Source organism: Indicator indicator, chromosome 23 (genome assembly GCF_027791375.1).
Source record: "Indicator indicator isolate 239-I01 chromosome 23, UM_Iind_1.1, whole genome shotgun sequence".
Taxonomy (NCBI): domain Eukaryota; kingdom Metazoa; phylum Chordata; class Aves; order Piciformes; family Indicatoridae; genus Indicator; species Indicator indicator.
Window position 1 is genome coordinate 9,544,086 of NC_072032.1, and position 17,929 is coordinate 9,562,014.

General features: G+C 35.9%; 1 protein-coding gene across 2 annotated transcripts in view; it reads left to right on the forward strand.

Annotated features, from left to right (window-relative positions):
- JAKMIP1 (janus kinase and microtubule interacting protein 1) overlaps window positions 1-17,929 on the forward strand; it is a 64,515-nt gene that overhangs the window by 14,135 nt on the left and 32,451 nt on the right. For both annotated transcript variants that reach the window (XM_054391597.1, XM_054391598.1), the window contains 7 exons: window positions 535-654; window positions 2,489-2,635; window positions 3,243-3,383; window positions 6,414-6,473; window positions 12,343-12,471; window positions 13,838-13,966; window positions 15,884-15,967. In XM_054391597.1, coding sequence (XP_054247572.1) covers window positions 535-654; window positions 2,489-2,635; window positions 3,243-3,383; window positions 6,414-6,473; window positions 12,343-12,471; window positions 13,838-13,966; window positions 15,884-15,967 — 810 coding nt within the window. The remainder of the gene's footprint in view (window positions 1-534; window positions 655-2,488; window positions 2,636-3,242; window positions 3,384-6,413; window positions 6,474-12,342; window positions 12,472-13,837; window positions 13,967-15,883; window positions 15,968-17,929) is intronic.

A 17,929-nucleotide genomic window follows, 5' to 3' on the forward strand; every position in this document is an offset into this window, starting at 1 on the left:
GTTCAACTGCTCAACACAAGGTAATTGCTGCCTGGGTGTTCACACTGGGTTGGTGGTTACTTTTAAAATACCAGAAGGACTAGTTCAAGGTAAATGGCCCTGCACTGCACTGTGCTGTTTCACTGATGATTTGGAAGCGTTCATTCCTAACAAATAGGAATGATACTTCTCAAAAACTGAGCCATACAATTTTTATCTGTGTCCTATGCACTAGAAATTCTTTAGCTGATAGTAAGAATTCTGTTGAGAAAGAACTAGTAATGCATGAAAGATTATTTGTTTATCTAGTTGCCTTTTTTTTTGGTACATTGTAAATCTTTGTGTGCATTTCACAAGTAGACACTTTCCATGTAATGCATTTCCACAGGATGTTACTGTTTAGTGCTTCATTTAATTAAAATACAGTTCCCAGACACTGAGGTGTGAGACTTTTAAATGTATACAATCCACTTGCTAAAAGATGATATTGAATTAAGCATAGTAAAATATTTACTTGAAGGTAATTTTGTGTATCTGTATGTTTTTGATGTGAAGGAGCAGCATTTGGATGAACGAGATGTGAGAAGATTTCAGTTAAAAATCGCTGAGCTAAATGCTGTAATAAGGAAACTGGAAGACAGAAACACTCTCTTAGCAGATGAAAGAAATGAGCTGGTAAATTAATTAGTAATAACACAGATGGTGTACTGGGAGGGCATCTTTGTGGTAAAAGATTTAATGTTGGAAAGTCAGTGTCGTAAATAATTTACCAATTAGTCCTGGTTGGGCTTGGTCAATTATACATATGAATATAATGGGGGTTTCTATAGAAATTCAGTTTGTGACCATAAAGACATGGAAGGAATCTCTCTTGTTCCAGAAACATGAAAAAAAAAATCTATTTATTTTGAGGTCATCATAATCAAATTGACTGGTAGCTTGCCTGTGGCAGTGTGTGAAACATGCACAATCTATGCACTTAACTTGCTATGCTAATCTTTTTCAAGTTTGACATTGGTTTTGTGACATGCTTGTGCTGCCTAGGAGTTAAAAAAGCTTTCTTGTGCTAGTGCTGAAAAAAATCTGCCATTTCTCGAGGGAAATCTCTTAAGTAGGTGAAATTATCCTAGGAGAGTGATAGTAACTTACAAAAGAAAGGATATGACATGAATTTTAAGAATGAATTTTATTAGGCTACATCGCTCCTTAATTGCTTGTACTGAGGTTAATGGTGAAACTCCCATTGACTGCAATGGGAGGTGAGTTTTAACAATAGGAATTTTTACATGCCCTGATTTTGGTGTCAGTAGAAAAGATTTTTTTATTCTAATCAGACAGGATTTTTCTCTCATGCTACCTAGGTGTCTAATTCTAAAATAATTCAATTGTGTGCAGTGAGTATTTGGTGGTTTGTGGTGTTTGGTTTTTTTTCCCCTCTCTGCTTCTAGTGGTGTACTTGCTTTTCTCAGCTCTATACTCTCAAAAACATCATGCTTTTTTCCAAGACTGCATTCTTTAAAGACAAGATAATTCAGCCTTCTAATCCTTTCTGTGGACATAAGTAATTCAAACCATCCCTGAACAATGCAGAAGTACCACAACTTCTGTCTTTCAGTGTTCTTCTAGATGGAGGGCATGTATGACTGAGTCAAATGGTCCTTCTTGATGCTTGACTCAGAGGCATAAGAAATACCTTGTGGGAAAGATATGGGGAAGGTTTTATCATGTTGTGAGACAATATTACATAAACCCAGGAATATTAGTAAAGGTTGGTTAAGTACTTTGAAAAATAGTCTTCTCCTGAGAATAAACCAGAAAGCTAATTACTCAGTGAAATTATCTCAGGAGAAAGATTGTATTTTTCTCCTTTCCAGTTAAAACTTGGTAAATTTAAACATCTTTTGAGCAGAAAAGATAGATGTTTTTTACAAACTATATACATCAGGGATTAATGAAATAAGAAGAGTGAAATATTGAATACACACAAATGCAAGAAAGGGCAGCAATTTGCTTCACATCATAAAACCACAGGAACAAAATTGAGCAGCTTGAAAATGTCAGCAGAATGCTGAGACTGAGTCTGTGCCCTCTGGCTGACTTTCTCATTGCTCTAATTACACATTAGGTATAGGGGTTTTTAAAATATCCTTACTAAGGGATAGCTAAACTGGTGAAAACAACTACCCTGGAGACCTAGTTGGTCATGAGGATCTTATATGCAGTAGCATCATCAAGAAATCACTTTTATGGATCATTGTAATTGTTTTTCCAAGAGCAAAATGCAGTGACCAGATCTGGTGTTTTTGTAGACTGTGCCAAAATGCTCTGTCTTGTTTGGACTCATGTAGTTCTTAGTTCAGCAGTTGTCTATATCAGATGCCACTTAACAAAAAGAACTAAACTTTCTGAATGAAGAAAGGAAAGAAGGCAAGTGAAAACACTCACCTTTCTCCTTCCCCACAACTATAAACTACAGCACAGCTGATTTTGCCCCTTTTCCGTTTTGCAGCTGAAAAGGTCTCGGGAGACAGAAAGTCAGCTGAAACCTCTGGTAGAAAAAAATAAGAGGATGAGCAAAAAAAATGATGATATGTTGCAAAGTATCCAGAGAATGGAAGAGAAAATAAAAAACCTATCAAGGGACAATGCAGAATTAGTAAGTAATCATCTCTGAACCCACTGCACACATTTTGAGGTGGAAGTGCTTCTGAGGCTTTTACTCCAACACAGACATTTCAGAGTCTTAGCAGTGGGATGGTACAAATGTCAAATTCAACCAATGAAGCTGAATATTCATATTGTAAATTCAGAGTGGCATGTACTTTGTGTTGTATTGAGTCACACTGATTAAAGGAAAGGATTACAGTTAGAGAAAAATGTGTTTGGAGGCTACAAAAATGTTTGACTGAAAAATCAGCTTTAATAAATGCAGCTTTTTTGGTCAGAAATCAGAGCTGAATTTGAGTGCTTGTACCAAAGGCTCTGCTATGCTAGATCACTGAGTTCAGTTATCTGATAATTTTGTCCCAGACTGTGTTCTTTGATTCTGCTTTAAAATACCTTATGTGAGATATTAACAGAGGCATACAGAATATGGAATGTCTTTTTGTAGGAACGAGGCCTTCTGTTGTAGTAGAGCATGCACTATGAGTCCAAAGAATTATTGATTTTTAAGCACACCTCTGAACTTGTAAAATGTTCTTTGTTTATTAGAAATAAAAATGAATGAATTCTTTAAATTGCATTCATTTTAATTTTGGTAGAAAGAGAAGTTATCTGCACAACCCGCCCTGAAGAGGCACACGTCTTTGAACGACCTCAGCAGCACACGAGAGGAACAAGAAATTGAATTCCTTAGACTGCAAGTCAAAGAACAGCAGCATGTTATTGATGATCTCACAGTGGTAATGCTCATGACTGGTATACACACGTGCATGCACACACGTCTATAGGCAATCTAAAGATTTGAGAGGAATATTTGAACTCCAGTTGTAGTAGTGATACAGAAATAGTTCTCTGGCATTGAAGGGTTCTTGTTGTTTCTCAGGTAGTGAATGAATTTCTTTGGACTGTGTATGAATCTGTGTTATTAAATATTTACCTATTATGAGCTGCTTGTGAAAAGAAGTGCATCAGTCCATCCACCTCACTTACAAAACTGGTTGTCAACGAAGGAACTTGAGGAAAAGACACATTCCAAAACTTAATGACTGAAACATGTTGGATGTAGACCCTGGTGCAAACCTAACCTTTTCCCTGACCTTAGAAGCTCTCCTGAAAGAAAGGAACATTCAGGATGCTATTAACTTTACCTATTACCTATATTAACTAAGCACCTCTAATTGAGCTGGTCACGCTAGCTGTCTTTATAACAAATGGAGGCAAATGTGCGTGGCTCATCTCATCAAAGGTAGCAGCATAGTTGAGATCATAACAGCACAGCTGCTACCCTCTGACTGTGAAAACTACTTAAGATGGTGCTCCTAGATATTTGCTCTGTTTGATCAGTACTCTTTTGGAGTTGTCTGGTGCTATTTAGTGCAAACGTGTGGTACACTCTTGTGGTGCTGGCAGAAATGAGATATCATGTCTGAGAGACAACCCCCATCCCCTCCAATTAAACAATTGGATCCAACCTTGACAATAAAAACAGAAGATCCAAAAAGATAAAAACAACAAGATGTGCTGTTGCTCTGTGTGGAACACTGTCACTATTCTTGGCAGCTCCTCAGAGTTTTTGACCCAGAATCTCCCTTTGTAATCAGTGCCAAAGACTGACGTCTGTGTGCATTCTGTGTCACAGCGTTACAAGCAGTAGGATGTTACTCACCCACTATGATGTAGGGTTTGAGTCACAGAGCAAGGCTGCTTTACCTTCCAAATACAACTGTACAGGCAGGGACTATGACATGATATTAAATTCTCATTATATGGCACATATTTCAGTGTCAAGTGGATATGAAAGGGCTCTCATTTTACTGTCTTAGCCAGCAATGTGAGGAAATACATTGTATCCTGACTTTGATCAACTAATATTAATTTGTGTTTAGTGTGAAAGAAAAATAAATAAATATTTAAAAATATGGTTTCATTTTTGCTTTGTTTCCTATTTCCTATTTCACTCACAGGAAAAAATTAAAATGTTAACTAGGATACTGCTTTGGCTGGCAGTCCAAACTAATTGATGCTTCACTTTCCACATGAGTGCAGTGGAATTCTGCAATTCCTTTATGCTTTTTTGCTAATTTTTTTTTTCTTTCTGGCTCAAACCACACTTTTAAAGACTACAAATTTATCATAGTTATCAAGAATGACTCACATGTCACATACTTTATTAATACAAAAATCAGCTTAGCTCCAGCTGAGACCAACACGATACACAGAAATAAGGACAACAGTCTATAGGCAATAGGGTTGTCTGAATTGATTAACAGTGTCATTTATAGGGTATCTTTGATGCTTTGGAAGCCACATCAACTTGAATTCTCTAACAACAGCCTTGTGCTGGACTTTTTAATTGGCATTATTACTGTTCTGTTAGATTGATGTGTTACTGAGGTAGTAAATAAAGCAGACTTCCTACAAACAAGATTAGAAACAAGAAGGAGTGGGGGATTTTGGAGGTGTTTCTTCTTTCTGCACTGAAGTGAAAGGAAAGTTCAAGTGTTTTGTCTCCTGCTTGGAAGTCATGAGGCTCAGGTTAAAGCAGAGACTGTGCCTTAAGCAGGTACTTAGGGAGAGAGCATTTTTCTACAATACCATAAAATTAAATTGTGTGTTTTCAGCTTTAGTATTTATATTATATTATATTATATTATATTATATTATATTATATTATATTATATTATATTATATTATATTATATTATATTATATTATATTATATTATATTATATTATATTATATTATATTATTCTCCATCTTGCAATACCTATTCCATCCTATTTTAGCATTAATTTTTTCCCCTTGTTTTTCAACCCACGTGTTAAAGGTGCTTTATTAAGTTGGGCTTTTCTGAATTATCTTATATTTTCCTGAATTTCATTCCTGGAACAATGTGCTGATAAAAATAAGCTATTTTATTTGAGCTTCCTATTTTTCCAGTTTCTGAACTGAGTATAAAGCAAAAATATCTGCATAGAATGATAACATGCAGTGAGCGATAGCTGCTGAAGAAGCACTTGGAATTATTTTTAAAATAGAGGTGTTATAAACAAAGATGCAGAACTAAGGAAGGAATTAGGAAAAACCAAGGAGATAGATACCCTGCCTCCTGTGTTGGGGGTTTTATTGCTTGCTCTTTTACCTTTTTAACCTTCTCTTCCTTTTCCTTTGGTATTCATGGGAGTATTCTTAGACTTGTTCATTAACCCTGAATTTTTCTAGTTGTAACCTCCTCCTGTTATGATCCAGTTAATTGTGGTCTTGTTCCAAACCCACAGCAAAAAAAAAGACACTAAGTAAGCTGACAGGCTGAGAGTGCCTTTGGGTTTGAGGCTTTTTCCCTGCAAGGCTAAGTGTGCTTGTACTTCAGAGAATGCTTTATATAATGACTTGTAATTACTGAGACTGGACTCATTTTTTGGCTACTGACCTGCTTCTTCAGGATTCTTGAACACTGGAGTGAGAATGTGAATTTTGTTTCCATAGTGAGCTTCTTGGTAAAAGAGTCAAAAGAACAGAAATCTGTGCCCAGTATTTAGCAAAGCCTTTTCTTGCCAACTTCCCATCAAGTGTGTAAAGTATATGGCTGAAGGTTTGTTTGCTAAAGGAATAAAGCCACAGTACAGCCTGGAGTTATATCAGCATATAAAGATAAAGACATTATGTTACTTTGACCACAGGCTTTTAAAAAATGTTAATGATATTTGTGTTAGACATACCTAAATATGGTTTAAAAATAAACCCATACCAAAATGTTCTGTTTCCTTCCAGGAAAGGGAACGATTATTGCGGTCTAAAAAACAAAGGAGGAAAAGTTTGAAGCCTCCAAAGGTGAGCGAGTCTTGGGCTTTCCATGGATTTGTGGTGTTGTGAACAATGCTTGTCTCAAATACTGTCTAAAACTAAAACTCTATTTAAATCAGTGGTAAAAGTTCCTGTAATTTTCCAGTTTTCTCTGGTGAGTGCTTATGAACCTTTTCTTAGGATAATTCAGGAACTGTTTTGTCCTGCACCCAAGTTTTGTAGTTTTGGGGTTTGCAATGCTTAAGCATAATTATGAGTTTTAACCATTGTGACCTAAATACTCAAGAGTTTTGAGGCTTAAATGATGTAATGACTTGAAACAACTAACATTTAAAAGGACAATTATTCAGCCCTTTTAAATGAAAAGATACCCTTTAATGTAACCATATCAAGTTATTGCTTAAATGCAACTGAAAACTTCAATTCATGGTAGGGATGTTATTGAAATGATCTTGCTGTGTGTAATATATAAACAGTAAGCAAATTCTATTTTTCACTAGTACCTGTTTTACTACAAGGAAAAGAATAGATTGCAAGAACTGAAAAATTTTAGTTCAGAGTGAACCTTTAGGGCTTATTATACCATGTGCTTAACATAATATTGCTGAATAATGAAGGGTTTGTTGTTGTTTTTTTGTTTTGTTTTGTTTTGTTGTGAAGTTGAACATAAGCAGCCTTGAGTGTGAGAGGGGAAGAAAATAGAGTAAGGGAAAAATGGAAGTTATGAATAGAGAGTTATCATCTCTAGGGTAGCTGAAAAGAATTTCTGTCCTGAATGGGTGCAGTGTGTTCTGTGTAGTGTATTCCTGGTGGCCTCCAGGTGGTGCTTTTTTATTGCTCTGCATTCTGTACTGCATGTATGTGAAAGATTTATCCTTTGGGGTTCTCTGCTTCAGGGTAAATTGTTCAAATTATGCTGCTAATGACGACGTGTCTTTTGCATATGAAGACACGTACACTGCAAGTGTATTTCTGTCTAAGATCTGTGTGAGAATTTCATATTATGCAGATGATATCCCATCAAAATTGTGGGGTATGTCTCTCCTAACCAACCACTCAGAAAGAGGAATTACAGACATAAACTTTTGGGGTTGATTTTTCCACATTTTGTTGAATGCACGCTTGGCATCAGCACCATGAATCATCAAGTTTAGCTGCTGGAGTTGAATCTATTTACACGTGTCCCACTTTCCTTGACAAAGTGCAAAAGGAAATAGCTCTGAGAATTAGCTTTCATGGATGTGGTCAGATAAGCTCTGACTTTCTCTGCTTGAACTTTGAGAAGAAAAATTAAAAAGACAGTTTCAAACCATCACAAAGGCATAGAAAGGTTCCTGTTTTGTTCTAATAAACAGGAACTTGCTGCACAGGGTGAAGGGTTAACTCAGGTACTGTTGCAGCTTCTCCTGAAGGGCTGCTTTTACACCTCAGATTCCTTCGTTTTTGAGCTGCTCTGACTGGACAGTGTCTGTGTTTTATAACATAAGCATTTTCCTGACAGGAAAAATCCTGTCAGGTGGAGCAAAATCCATGGTATGCCTTTCTCCACCTTTAAGACAGCTTGTGTGAATGATCCATCAAGCTAGTACAGAGAACTTTATAGCCCCATTGGGTCTAAATAACATTAATATCAAGAACTGATTATTTTTTTTTTAGCAGTTAGATGTCTGTGTTACTTCTGGAGCTCTGTAGGTGCACTAGGTTACTGTTGCTAGCGTAGCTTTGCCTGAGCACTCTTTTAATTACCAAGGGGCATAGGGTCCATGGAACAATGTTAGCGATTGGGTTCCCTAAGGAAAGGAGCAGCACGGTGAGATGGGACTTTATAATCTCTGTGGTTGCAAGGTGTTTAGAGGAGTAATATTGTGATTGCAGAGTCAGGTACAGTGGGACAGTTTTCTCTGAAGTGAGGCAGCCTTAGCTGATAGTGGTTTAGTTATTTCTTTTTACATTAACATGCCATTAGACTTGTCAGAAAAAAGATGTACCAGAGGTGAATCTTCTTTTCCATTTAAAATATAGTTTTTTCTTTTTTTTTTTTTATCCAGGTATTTTTTCACTTTTTCCTTTTTTTATTTCCCCCCAAATTTTTTGTAGTGAAGTAACCAATATTTGGGGGGAGTTGTTTATTTTTTTGCATGTAGAATGGAGTTAGAGTGTTCCCATGACTGATGGAGTCATGCACCTGATTTGTTCGGAAACTGCAGGTCTCTGTGGATTTGATTATTTTGGGTTTTTGTGTTTTGGTTTTTTTTTTTTCATTTTAATAAATAAGCTCTTTTTGTGAGAGTGGAAAGGCTGCAAGCTGTTGTGATGGAGTTCATATTTCTTGTTTTATATTTTTCTTTTTTTATCTGCCTCTGTGCTTTGGTGTGCCTGTATTTTTCTGGCTGCCAAGAAATGACATATAAGCACGAAGGTAAGAAGTTACTGATTAGCTCGTCTGATTGCATTACAAGGAAATTCATCTTGACTCATTTTCATCATGTTAGCTTAATTTCTGGAAAATGAGATATTTACATTTAAAGTGAAATCAGATTGTTTATATGTAGGAATATCTAATCCCAAGCACTAAAAATATGAGGGTGTATTAAAATTTGCATACAATATGGTTGGTGTGTCACTATTAATTTATCACAGTCTAGACCTGGATGTTTACTGAGCACCATACTGCAGCAGAAATATTAATACTTGAGTTAGAAAGACTTAATGCATAATTTTACTTTAAAATTTGCATAGAAGCATTGATCCTTGTGAAAAATACTTGCTATTAAATGCAGCCACTGGAAATTAGAATTTAAATAAAACATTTTCAGCAATTTGTATGACTATATTCTCAGTTATGAAGTTGGGATTTAGAAGCAGCAAATGTGCAAATCAATACAAAAGAGCCTTTAAGTTCACAGTTGAGAATATTCCCAGTTTAAAGAAGAGTCTGGATGAAATTTGAATGAAAATAGTGTGTAGTTACAAAAATCCAAAGAGTTTTGGACATGTTCATATGGAGTTTTCAAAAACCATTGTGGTTCAGGTTTTGAGCTCTATGTGGAATCTCCCTGTGAGTTGATGTATTTATTTATGCCTTATTATTTAATGCAGTCTTCACCAACGAATTTGTATGAATCAGAGTTGTTGTTTTTTTCTACTCTTTTTTTTCTTTTTTTAACTCTACAGCTGTTCACATATTGGTTTATATGTCGTGGTTTTGCTGTGAATCACTTCTTGTAGCTAGTTGCTTCAGACACTAGATGATCAGCAATAAAACCAGCTATTTTGTAATGGTGTCAAGAAGCAATTCATCCATGGGCAATTAATAGACAGTGATTAAATACCTTCTCTCTATTTCTATCTGATAAAAGTATGATAAATGTTACAGCTCTAAAGAGGATGAAGTCCTTAAAAATAAATAAGTGGTTCACTCATAAACTTCAAATATTATAGGCAGTCTGTATAGCATTTAACAGTTTTTGATATTTAATTCCTGGAAGCATTGTTTGCTGTTATTTTTTTTTTTTTAACTATGGTGAAAAATACTAATTTTTTTTCCCCCAGAATTTGCACTCAACTAATAATCAAGTGATTTGTGTATTAATATATGCAAATTATTTCCCCTACTTTTGCCGCTAGTGAAGTGTTAAAATGCAGCTTGTATCTTTTGTCACAATAATGGCATTGCTTTAGGTAACTTCTCAAACCTATACACATTTCTGTAAAACCAGACCCTCTGTTGTGTTTTCACTCCTTTATATAGTGTGTGGGGGTGTGTATGCAGTGTGTGTGTGGGTTAAAGGAAGATACATACTCAAGCTGAGTTACCTACAGGAGTGACAATACTTTGAGGTATAGCAAAAGCACCTTAGGTATGATAAGCCTTACTGCCAATTGTGACTAAGCTGCTGCTGACCTTCATGGTTCTATATTCTCTGTGCCATCTATATGATAATACACTGGAGTTCTGCTCTCCATCTTTTAGAATTCCTTTCTACCAACTATTTTGAAGTCAAGGCTTGACTTGCTCTCTCAGCCCTCAGACCTGTATTTATTGCAGGATGTTGCTCAACAGCATTTGTCATTTTGGAGGCTAAGCACCCTTGAAGCAGTAGGCATGAGCAAGGTCAGCTGTTCTGCAGTCCTTGGAGTTGCTTGTCCTTGCACGAGGTTCCTCTAAAGCATAGACTAAACGTTCTGAGCCCCATTTCCAGATAAGATGGTACAGGCAGAAGTGCAGGATATAAAAGCACTGACATAAGAGTCTGTATAAAGCCTTGTTTTGGGTTTGCTCTCAGCATCTCTGACTGAGAAGTATCTGCCCTGCAAATTGAGGATGCAATTTTCATGAAAGCCTCTTTTTTTTTTTTTTTTTTTTACTTGCCATAATCTTCATTACCTGCATATAATCTGCCTTCATCTTTAAGGAATTGTATCTGCTCATAGTTTTGGAGTCAGAAAGTTCTTCCTGATGAGTTGACCTGGCAACCCGGATTGTAACTCTGTCTTCCTCACAGCTTGAAGGCTGCACCATTTCTTTAGCCCTGCTTTCAGCTCCCCATATTTACTTGCAATATTACTGTTAGTGATTGTAGACTGCAACCAGTATTCAGTGTGGGAGAAATGCTGGAGGTGCCATCTCCCAGGGACTAATTACACCTCAGTTTTTGTCCTTGTGAGAGAGCAGTCTGAAATCTTTGTCATTTCAATGTGAGAGAACAGAGTTTGCTGGATGAGTCATTATATTTCTAGAGAAGAGTTTAATCCCATTCCCTGTGTCCTTTGTTTTAAGTAGGACAGAACAGTGAACAGACTGATGTAGCATGTGAATGCTGGAGGAAAGGATTAAATTATCCCAAGGAAGTGTGTGTTTTAAGCACCTTACACATAGCTTTGCCTGGTGACAGGATTACAGTGGTTCTTAAACAACTGAGAGAAGAGTAATGTGTCTTTCTTCACAGGGTTTTAACACTGTAGCTGTGATCATCTTCTTGTGAGTGCACTAAATAGTGGTCTAGCAGCTTGCAAAAGGAAGGTTGTTCCTACAGATTGTTTAAAAGCTCTTTGCTTTCTGTCTGCATCATATTGTCTGTATGCATGTGGATAAGCACAGTCTATTTGGAAAAGATGCTGCTTTTGGGGTGGTTGGTTTTTTTGAGTGCATAACAGCCTCCCAGAAGGAGATTTTAGTAGAACTGGTTAATTTAAAATTGAAGTCTGAATTAAACTTTTTAGTTGTCATTTGAAGTGTTCATCTTCAGTGAAACAATGAATTGGTTCAGAACAGGACCTTGAAGCTGTCTTTGCTAGTTTGAAATGCTGGTTTTCCCTAGGCCTTTTTTTTTTTTTTTTTTTAACTAATCATAATATTGGAGCAAAATCTCAAAAAAAATGAGAAAAATGGTATTTGAAAAATAAATGGAAAGCAGCAATTTATTCTTTTAAGTAGGGATTTTGCAGAATGTAAATTATAAATTAATGGGGTTTTTTAGTTAGCATGAAAGACAAAATTTGTTCCACGTTGTTCTTTGGAATATTTTGGTTCCACATCTTGTATGTTGCATCATATTGGATTACTATCTTCTGAACAGCTTCTTCTTCTAAATAGATTCCTCTACTGTGAATCTCCTAAGATCTATATGATTTTGGTAATTTGCTTTTATACCTTTGCTAGAGCATTATTCTATTAAGAATTACACAGTTCTATGTGCAGTTGAGTTCTTGGAGGTTCTTATATAAATGATGTTGAAAAAGCAGCTCATTTCATCAGCAAACAAGGGTTTACAACTGAGCCTGTTATCTTCTGAAATACTAAAATAATGATCAGAGGAGACCTTGGCTAGTGCTTACTGGGTCCTTGGGGGTTTCAAACTGTTTTGCTAATAACTAAGAAAACCTAACTTTTCAGAGGCATGTTGTGGAGACATTTTTTGGATTTGATGAAGAATCTGTTGATTCAGAAACATCATCTGTAACTTCATATAACACAGATAAGACAGACAGGACACCAGCAACACCAGAAGAAGATTTGGAAGATGTAAGTAGGAGCTGACTTGTTCTTAAGGTCTATAAAAACTGACATGAGGTATAAATGCAAATTTTTGTTTCAGCTATTCTGCCACAGGAACTATGAAAGATTTGGCAGGGAATTGCTTTGTTTTGTTTCAAGTCCAGTAAACACATCCACAGTCATTGCAATAGAATCCATAAAATAATATTCTGCCTGACAGATTCGGCAGCTATTGGGCTGAGAAGTAAAACTGGTTTTCTCAACCCCCTTCTTATTAGTCAAAAGAAAATGAATACACATGCTGCTTTGCCAAAAGTCAATAGTTACTAGACAATAGTTTGCCTTTCAACCTTATAATTTATTTGACTGTTTTGATACAACCAGGATTTTCTTCCTGTACTTAACAATACTGAGAGAGGCTTTTGCAATCCATCAACGCTTAAATGATCATGGGTAGTAAATACCCACTGACACATTTTGTCTCAGCTCTCTGATATACAGTGCAGCTGGCCTACTTTAAAAGATTGCAGGGCTGAGGACAAAGCATGAATTAGATGCTCTTTTTCACCTTTATTTTCTGTTCACTTACTTGTGCCTAATAATCCTCAGCCACAAGAAGCTTCCTATTTTTCTAGGTTTAATATCTAATAATATTGTAACCTCTTTTTCTTGAAGCTTGAGTTCCTGGAGCAAAAATTAATTAAAGGAAAGGACATTTCTTGCCTTCAGCATTATAGGAAAGACCTTGAAAGTGTTTGTCAGTTACTCAAAACTCAGAGAAAATGAAGGTGTTAAGAATACTTCATGTTAAAAGCAAAACAAAACAAAACCAACCAAGCAAACAAAAGCACCACCGAAACAACACCACCAAAAAACTCACCCAAAAAACCCTTTAAAACCCCATCTTATGGATTTTTAAAATGTAACTTCTGTGTTAGTGTGCTTGTGCTGGTACAATCCTTTACCCTGACAAAACAGAGGCAAAGAGTAAGGGAATGGTGGACTGCATTACAAACAGAAGGGACTCCTGAAGTCACCCTGGCAGTGGAGTTGCTGAAGACAGTGCTGCATAGAACTGATCCCTCTCACCTTTCCCCTGTCAATTTCTTCCCATTTCTGTACATTACTGCCTTATATAGTCACTTATACTCTCCTGAAATTGTGTAGTCAAACCAGTTACTGAGCTCTGCATTTCTGCATCATCTTCAAATCATCCTTCCCTCGATCTCTACTTGTTTTGTTTTCTTTTAAGCCTTTATTAACCTTCGAGACTCAGTATGAGTTGTGTTGCTTGTTGCATTTGTGAGTCTGTCTGTACAACCAAGCCCATTATCACACATGGTTATCTCTACATGCACAAACCCACTCTTTTTTTCCCCCCCTCTTCATTAAGAGCACGCCTAAAGAAGAAGCTGAACTAAGGTTCTGCCAGCTAACAAGAGAGTATCAAGCTTTGCAAAGGGCATATGCATTGCTTCAGGAGCAAGTTGGTGGAACTCTGGATGCAGAGAGAGAAGCAAGGGTAACTTTTTTAACTGAAATTCCTTTTAAGTCTGAAATAATTTTAAAAGCTGAAAAAACTTGGGATAGCAGGAGATATCTGTGGAGGTAACACAAAACAGTATTTTTTGAGAATTAGAAGATATTATCAGTGAGGTGACAATTTAGATTCATCTGGTGCAATCAAAACAAAAGTATCATTACACTTTATTCTGGCATGCATAATATATTACAAATTTCAACAGTAAGAACAGTGTTACTGAGAGTGATATTCAAACTGAACCTGCAATTTGGATAGAAACATGATAGATTTCAAATGAATCAGAGACTAGGTTGGTATAAATACATAGATACTTTTATCAGATGAATGCATTAAAAAAAATCTAACCAAAACCTTACAATGGAGCTGTTTCTTCAAGTGTTTTTGTGGAATATATGAAACCACTGTATATTTCCTTTGCTTTTGTGGGAAGGGAGACCTTGGTATGAGGGGTTTTTAAATGTTAGTTTGCAGGCATTTGCAAACTGCCTCTTTAGTACACCTTGTGAATTGTTGTTCTTTCTTTTTAGTGGTATTTTCATCTCTTCTGTCACATCCATCTTCTGAGTGAGTCAGAAGATAGCTTTTTGCATGCATGATTTTGTAGGGCCTCATGTTCTGGTGGGATGAACATTTCCTGTTGCTTTTAGATGAGGCTGAAGGCAAACAACAAGGACACAAAAATATAGAAGGAAATCCTTGTGGTTTTTTGTTTTTTTTTTTTTTTGACTGCTTAGGTGAAAGAATACCTGAAGTAGGCTGGGAAAAGTACTTGCAGTAGCTCAAGGACCCTCAGTAGCTGCAGGTGTCTAGGGATATTTTGTTTAGTACCTTGTATGATCCAATCCCTTCTAGAGTCAGGAGTTAGCACCTACTATAATGCAATAATTAGAGTAATAACTGTGTAGAATGAGGAAAACTGATGACTAGTGTCTGCTTTTGATAGGATAAGCCATTTAGAGTCAATAGATCTTATTTACCTTATAGGTCTTTTTTAGTGTTTATTGCAATTCTTTCTTTCTTTCTTTCTTTCTTTCTTTCTTTCTTTCTTTCTTTCTTTCTTTCTTTCTTTCTTTCTTTCTTTCTTTCTTTCTTTCTTTCTTTCTTTCTTTCTTTCTTTCTTTCTTTCTTTCTTTCTTTCTTTCTTTCTTTCTTTCTTTCTTTCTTTCTTTCTTTCTTTCTTTCTTTCTTTCTTTCTTTCTTTCTTTCTTTCTTTCTTTCTTTCTTTCTTTCTTTCTTTCTCTTTCCTTCTTTCTTTCTTTCTCTCTTTCTTTCTCTTTCCTTCCTTCTTTCCTTCTTCCTTTCTTTCCTTCTTCCTTTCTTTCCTTCTTCCTTTCTTTCCTTCTTCCTTTCTTTCCTCCTTCCTTTCCTTCCTCCTTCCTTTCCTTCCTTCTTCCTTTCCTTCCTTCTTCCTTTCCTTCCTTCTTCCTTTCCTTCCTTCTTCCTTTCCTTCCTTCTTCCTTTCCTTCCTCCTTCCTTTCCTTCCTCCTTCCTTTCCTTCCTTCTTTCCTTCTTCCTTTCCTTCTTTCTTTCCTTCCTTTCTTTCTTAATCCAATTGCCTTGAATTACTGCAGCTTATGAATAGCTTCTTAGATCTCTGTTGTGGTTTTCTTTTCCTATTTTTTATGCCAAGAATTCCTTTATCACTGAATGTGTGATGATAACACCTTTGTAGGCAAGAAAGGAAAAAAAGCTGTTAAACTGATGGCTTTAAATATTTTGTGACATAAACACAAAAGTAGTTATTTTAATGAAAAAAAATTAAAAGTTGACTGGACATCCCATAAGTATATAGAAAGTATCTTTATTTTGATTCCATGTGTAATTAAATCTTCCTGTATAAATGTATCTGTTTGCACAATCATTTACACACTTCTCTGTATACTTTTTTCCCCCCAGACTCGTGAACAACTGCAAGCTGATCTTCTCAGGTGTCAGGCAAAAATTGAGGACTTGGAGAAAGCTCTAATTGAGAAAGGACAGGTAAAAGGCTCTCTTAATGTCCTCTACCACATCATTTTCTCCCTTGCATGCAGTGGTGCCCTTGCCATCTTCATTGCTTGCTGGTGTGCTAGCGTGACTGATACAGCATAATTGTTTCCCCTCTAAGAGGCTACTTGCTTAAATAAAGGGAAGCATTCTGTTGACTAAGAAAATCCCATTAGAGATTAATTTTCTATCATGTAATACACTAAAGTGTAATATTGAAATAACCATATGTAGACGCTCTGTAAATTCTGTTCCCATTGTGATTTGGAGCAGGCTTTTCTCCTGTTTTCCATTTAGTTTATATTTGCTATAAATACAAATAAAATAAATATTTTATAGTTGTACTGCAGAATATTTTTAGTGTGTAACATAGAAGAATTAAAAAAAAGAAAAAATCAAATCACTTCCACACATTCTTCAGCTAGAGAAATGAACCACTCAGTGTGTCTGGTTAGCAGTGTTAACTCTCCTGGGCTTAAATTCTTGGAGGACTCAGCTGCTTTCAAATTCCCACACCATCACAAAGAGTAAAATTAGGCCTTATGCTCTTGTATACTGTGTAAATACTTGAAGATGTGGCTACTGATGCGTATTTAATAGTGGCTGGGATCTTTAGGAAGGCTGATTAAGAGTTATGAAAGTGCATTTAGAAGATGTTCAATTGCATAACTTCTAGAACACACCAGGAAGACTGGGGAGATGTTATTTTACATTACATTATTCAAAATAACAATTTCAAGATTGCAGGTAGCGTATGATAATGAAATGAAATATAACTATCCATAGATAGACATCTCAGAAACTCATGCTTCTGCAGCACTGAATAAAAACCAGCTATGAATAATGATTAGTTTATAATATCACTATTTTTATGGTTTATTCTTTGCAAGGAAAAAACTTCCAGTAAGGTTCTGTATAAATACAAAGGGTTTGGGACCACAGTCAAGTTAAGGATTGAAATTATTAATGTTAGCTTCCACAAGAAAAAAAAAATGCAATTTGCTTATTAAATTCTATGTAAATAAAATATTGCTTAAAGAGAGAGTGTGTTATCATTCTAAAAATGATGGCTTACTGAGATTTTGGAAGAATAAAGGGAACTGAAGACCTCATAAGCATCTACTGCTGATATTTTAGTGTATTAATAATAAAGGTGTTGTGGGCAAATTGCTGTGTAATTGGAAACATTAACAAAACAGTTGGCTATTGCAGTGTAAAATGACAGTACTGTGTGTGTAAATAAGTGAAGATGTAAGAAATTACTCTTGTGACTTTTGGTTCAGGAATGCTATGTCAAAAAGCTACTCTTGCAAATTAGAATTTAATTAGTTATTACTTTATGAGATTCACAGCCACAGTTTCAACATTGTACCTCTTAGTAATCCTGAGAAGGCCAATGGGGATGTGACAAGGAGCAATATGAAATGGTCTCTCGTGGGCTAGTTTGTACTCTGAGCATTAGCTTTGCAGAGAAATGGTCACAGTGTCTTCCTGGGAGCACCTGCTCGATTCTCCTGACCTGTTAGCATTTACATTCAACGAAATAAATGGTTGTGATGATAAACTCCCTTCTTTGTGCACTATGTGATTTTTATTTTTTTAAATTATTTTTAAAATTGCTTTGTCATTTAGATGGTCATGGTAGTGATGATGATTTAATAATACTTGTGAAATGTTCATTCAGGGCACCGGTTCCTAAAATGCTTTTAAAAAGGTAACAATGAATCAAAAAGATCTTTGTGTATTATCTCAGGAGTGTTTTAGTCTTACTTTACAGCTCGAGGAAACACAAGCAGCAGAGATCATCATAATTTTCCTGAAGCCAAATTCAGAGCAGGAGATTAGAATCTTATTGTAAAAAAAAAAAAAAACCTATCTGAAGCTTGATGTGTAATAATTTCTGCTTAATTTCATAGTTAGTCTCAATGGCTATTAATCTCATCAGCTTGATCTGAC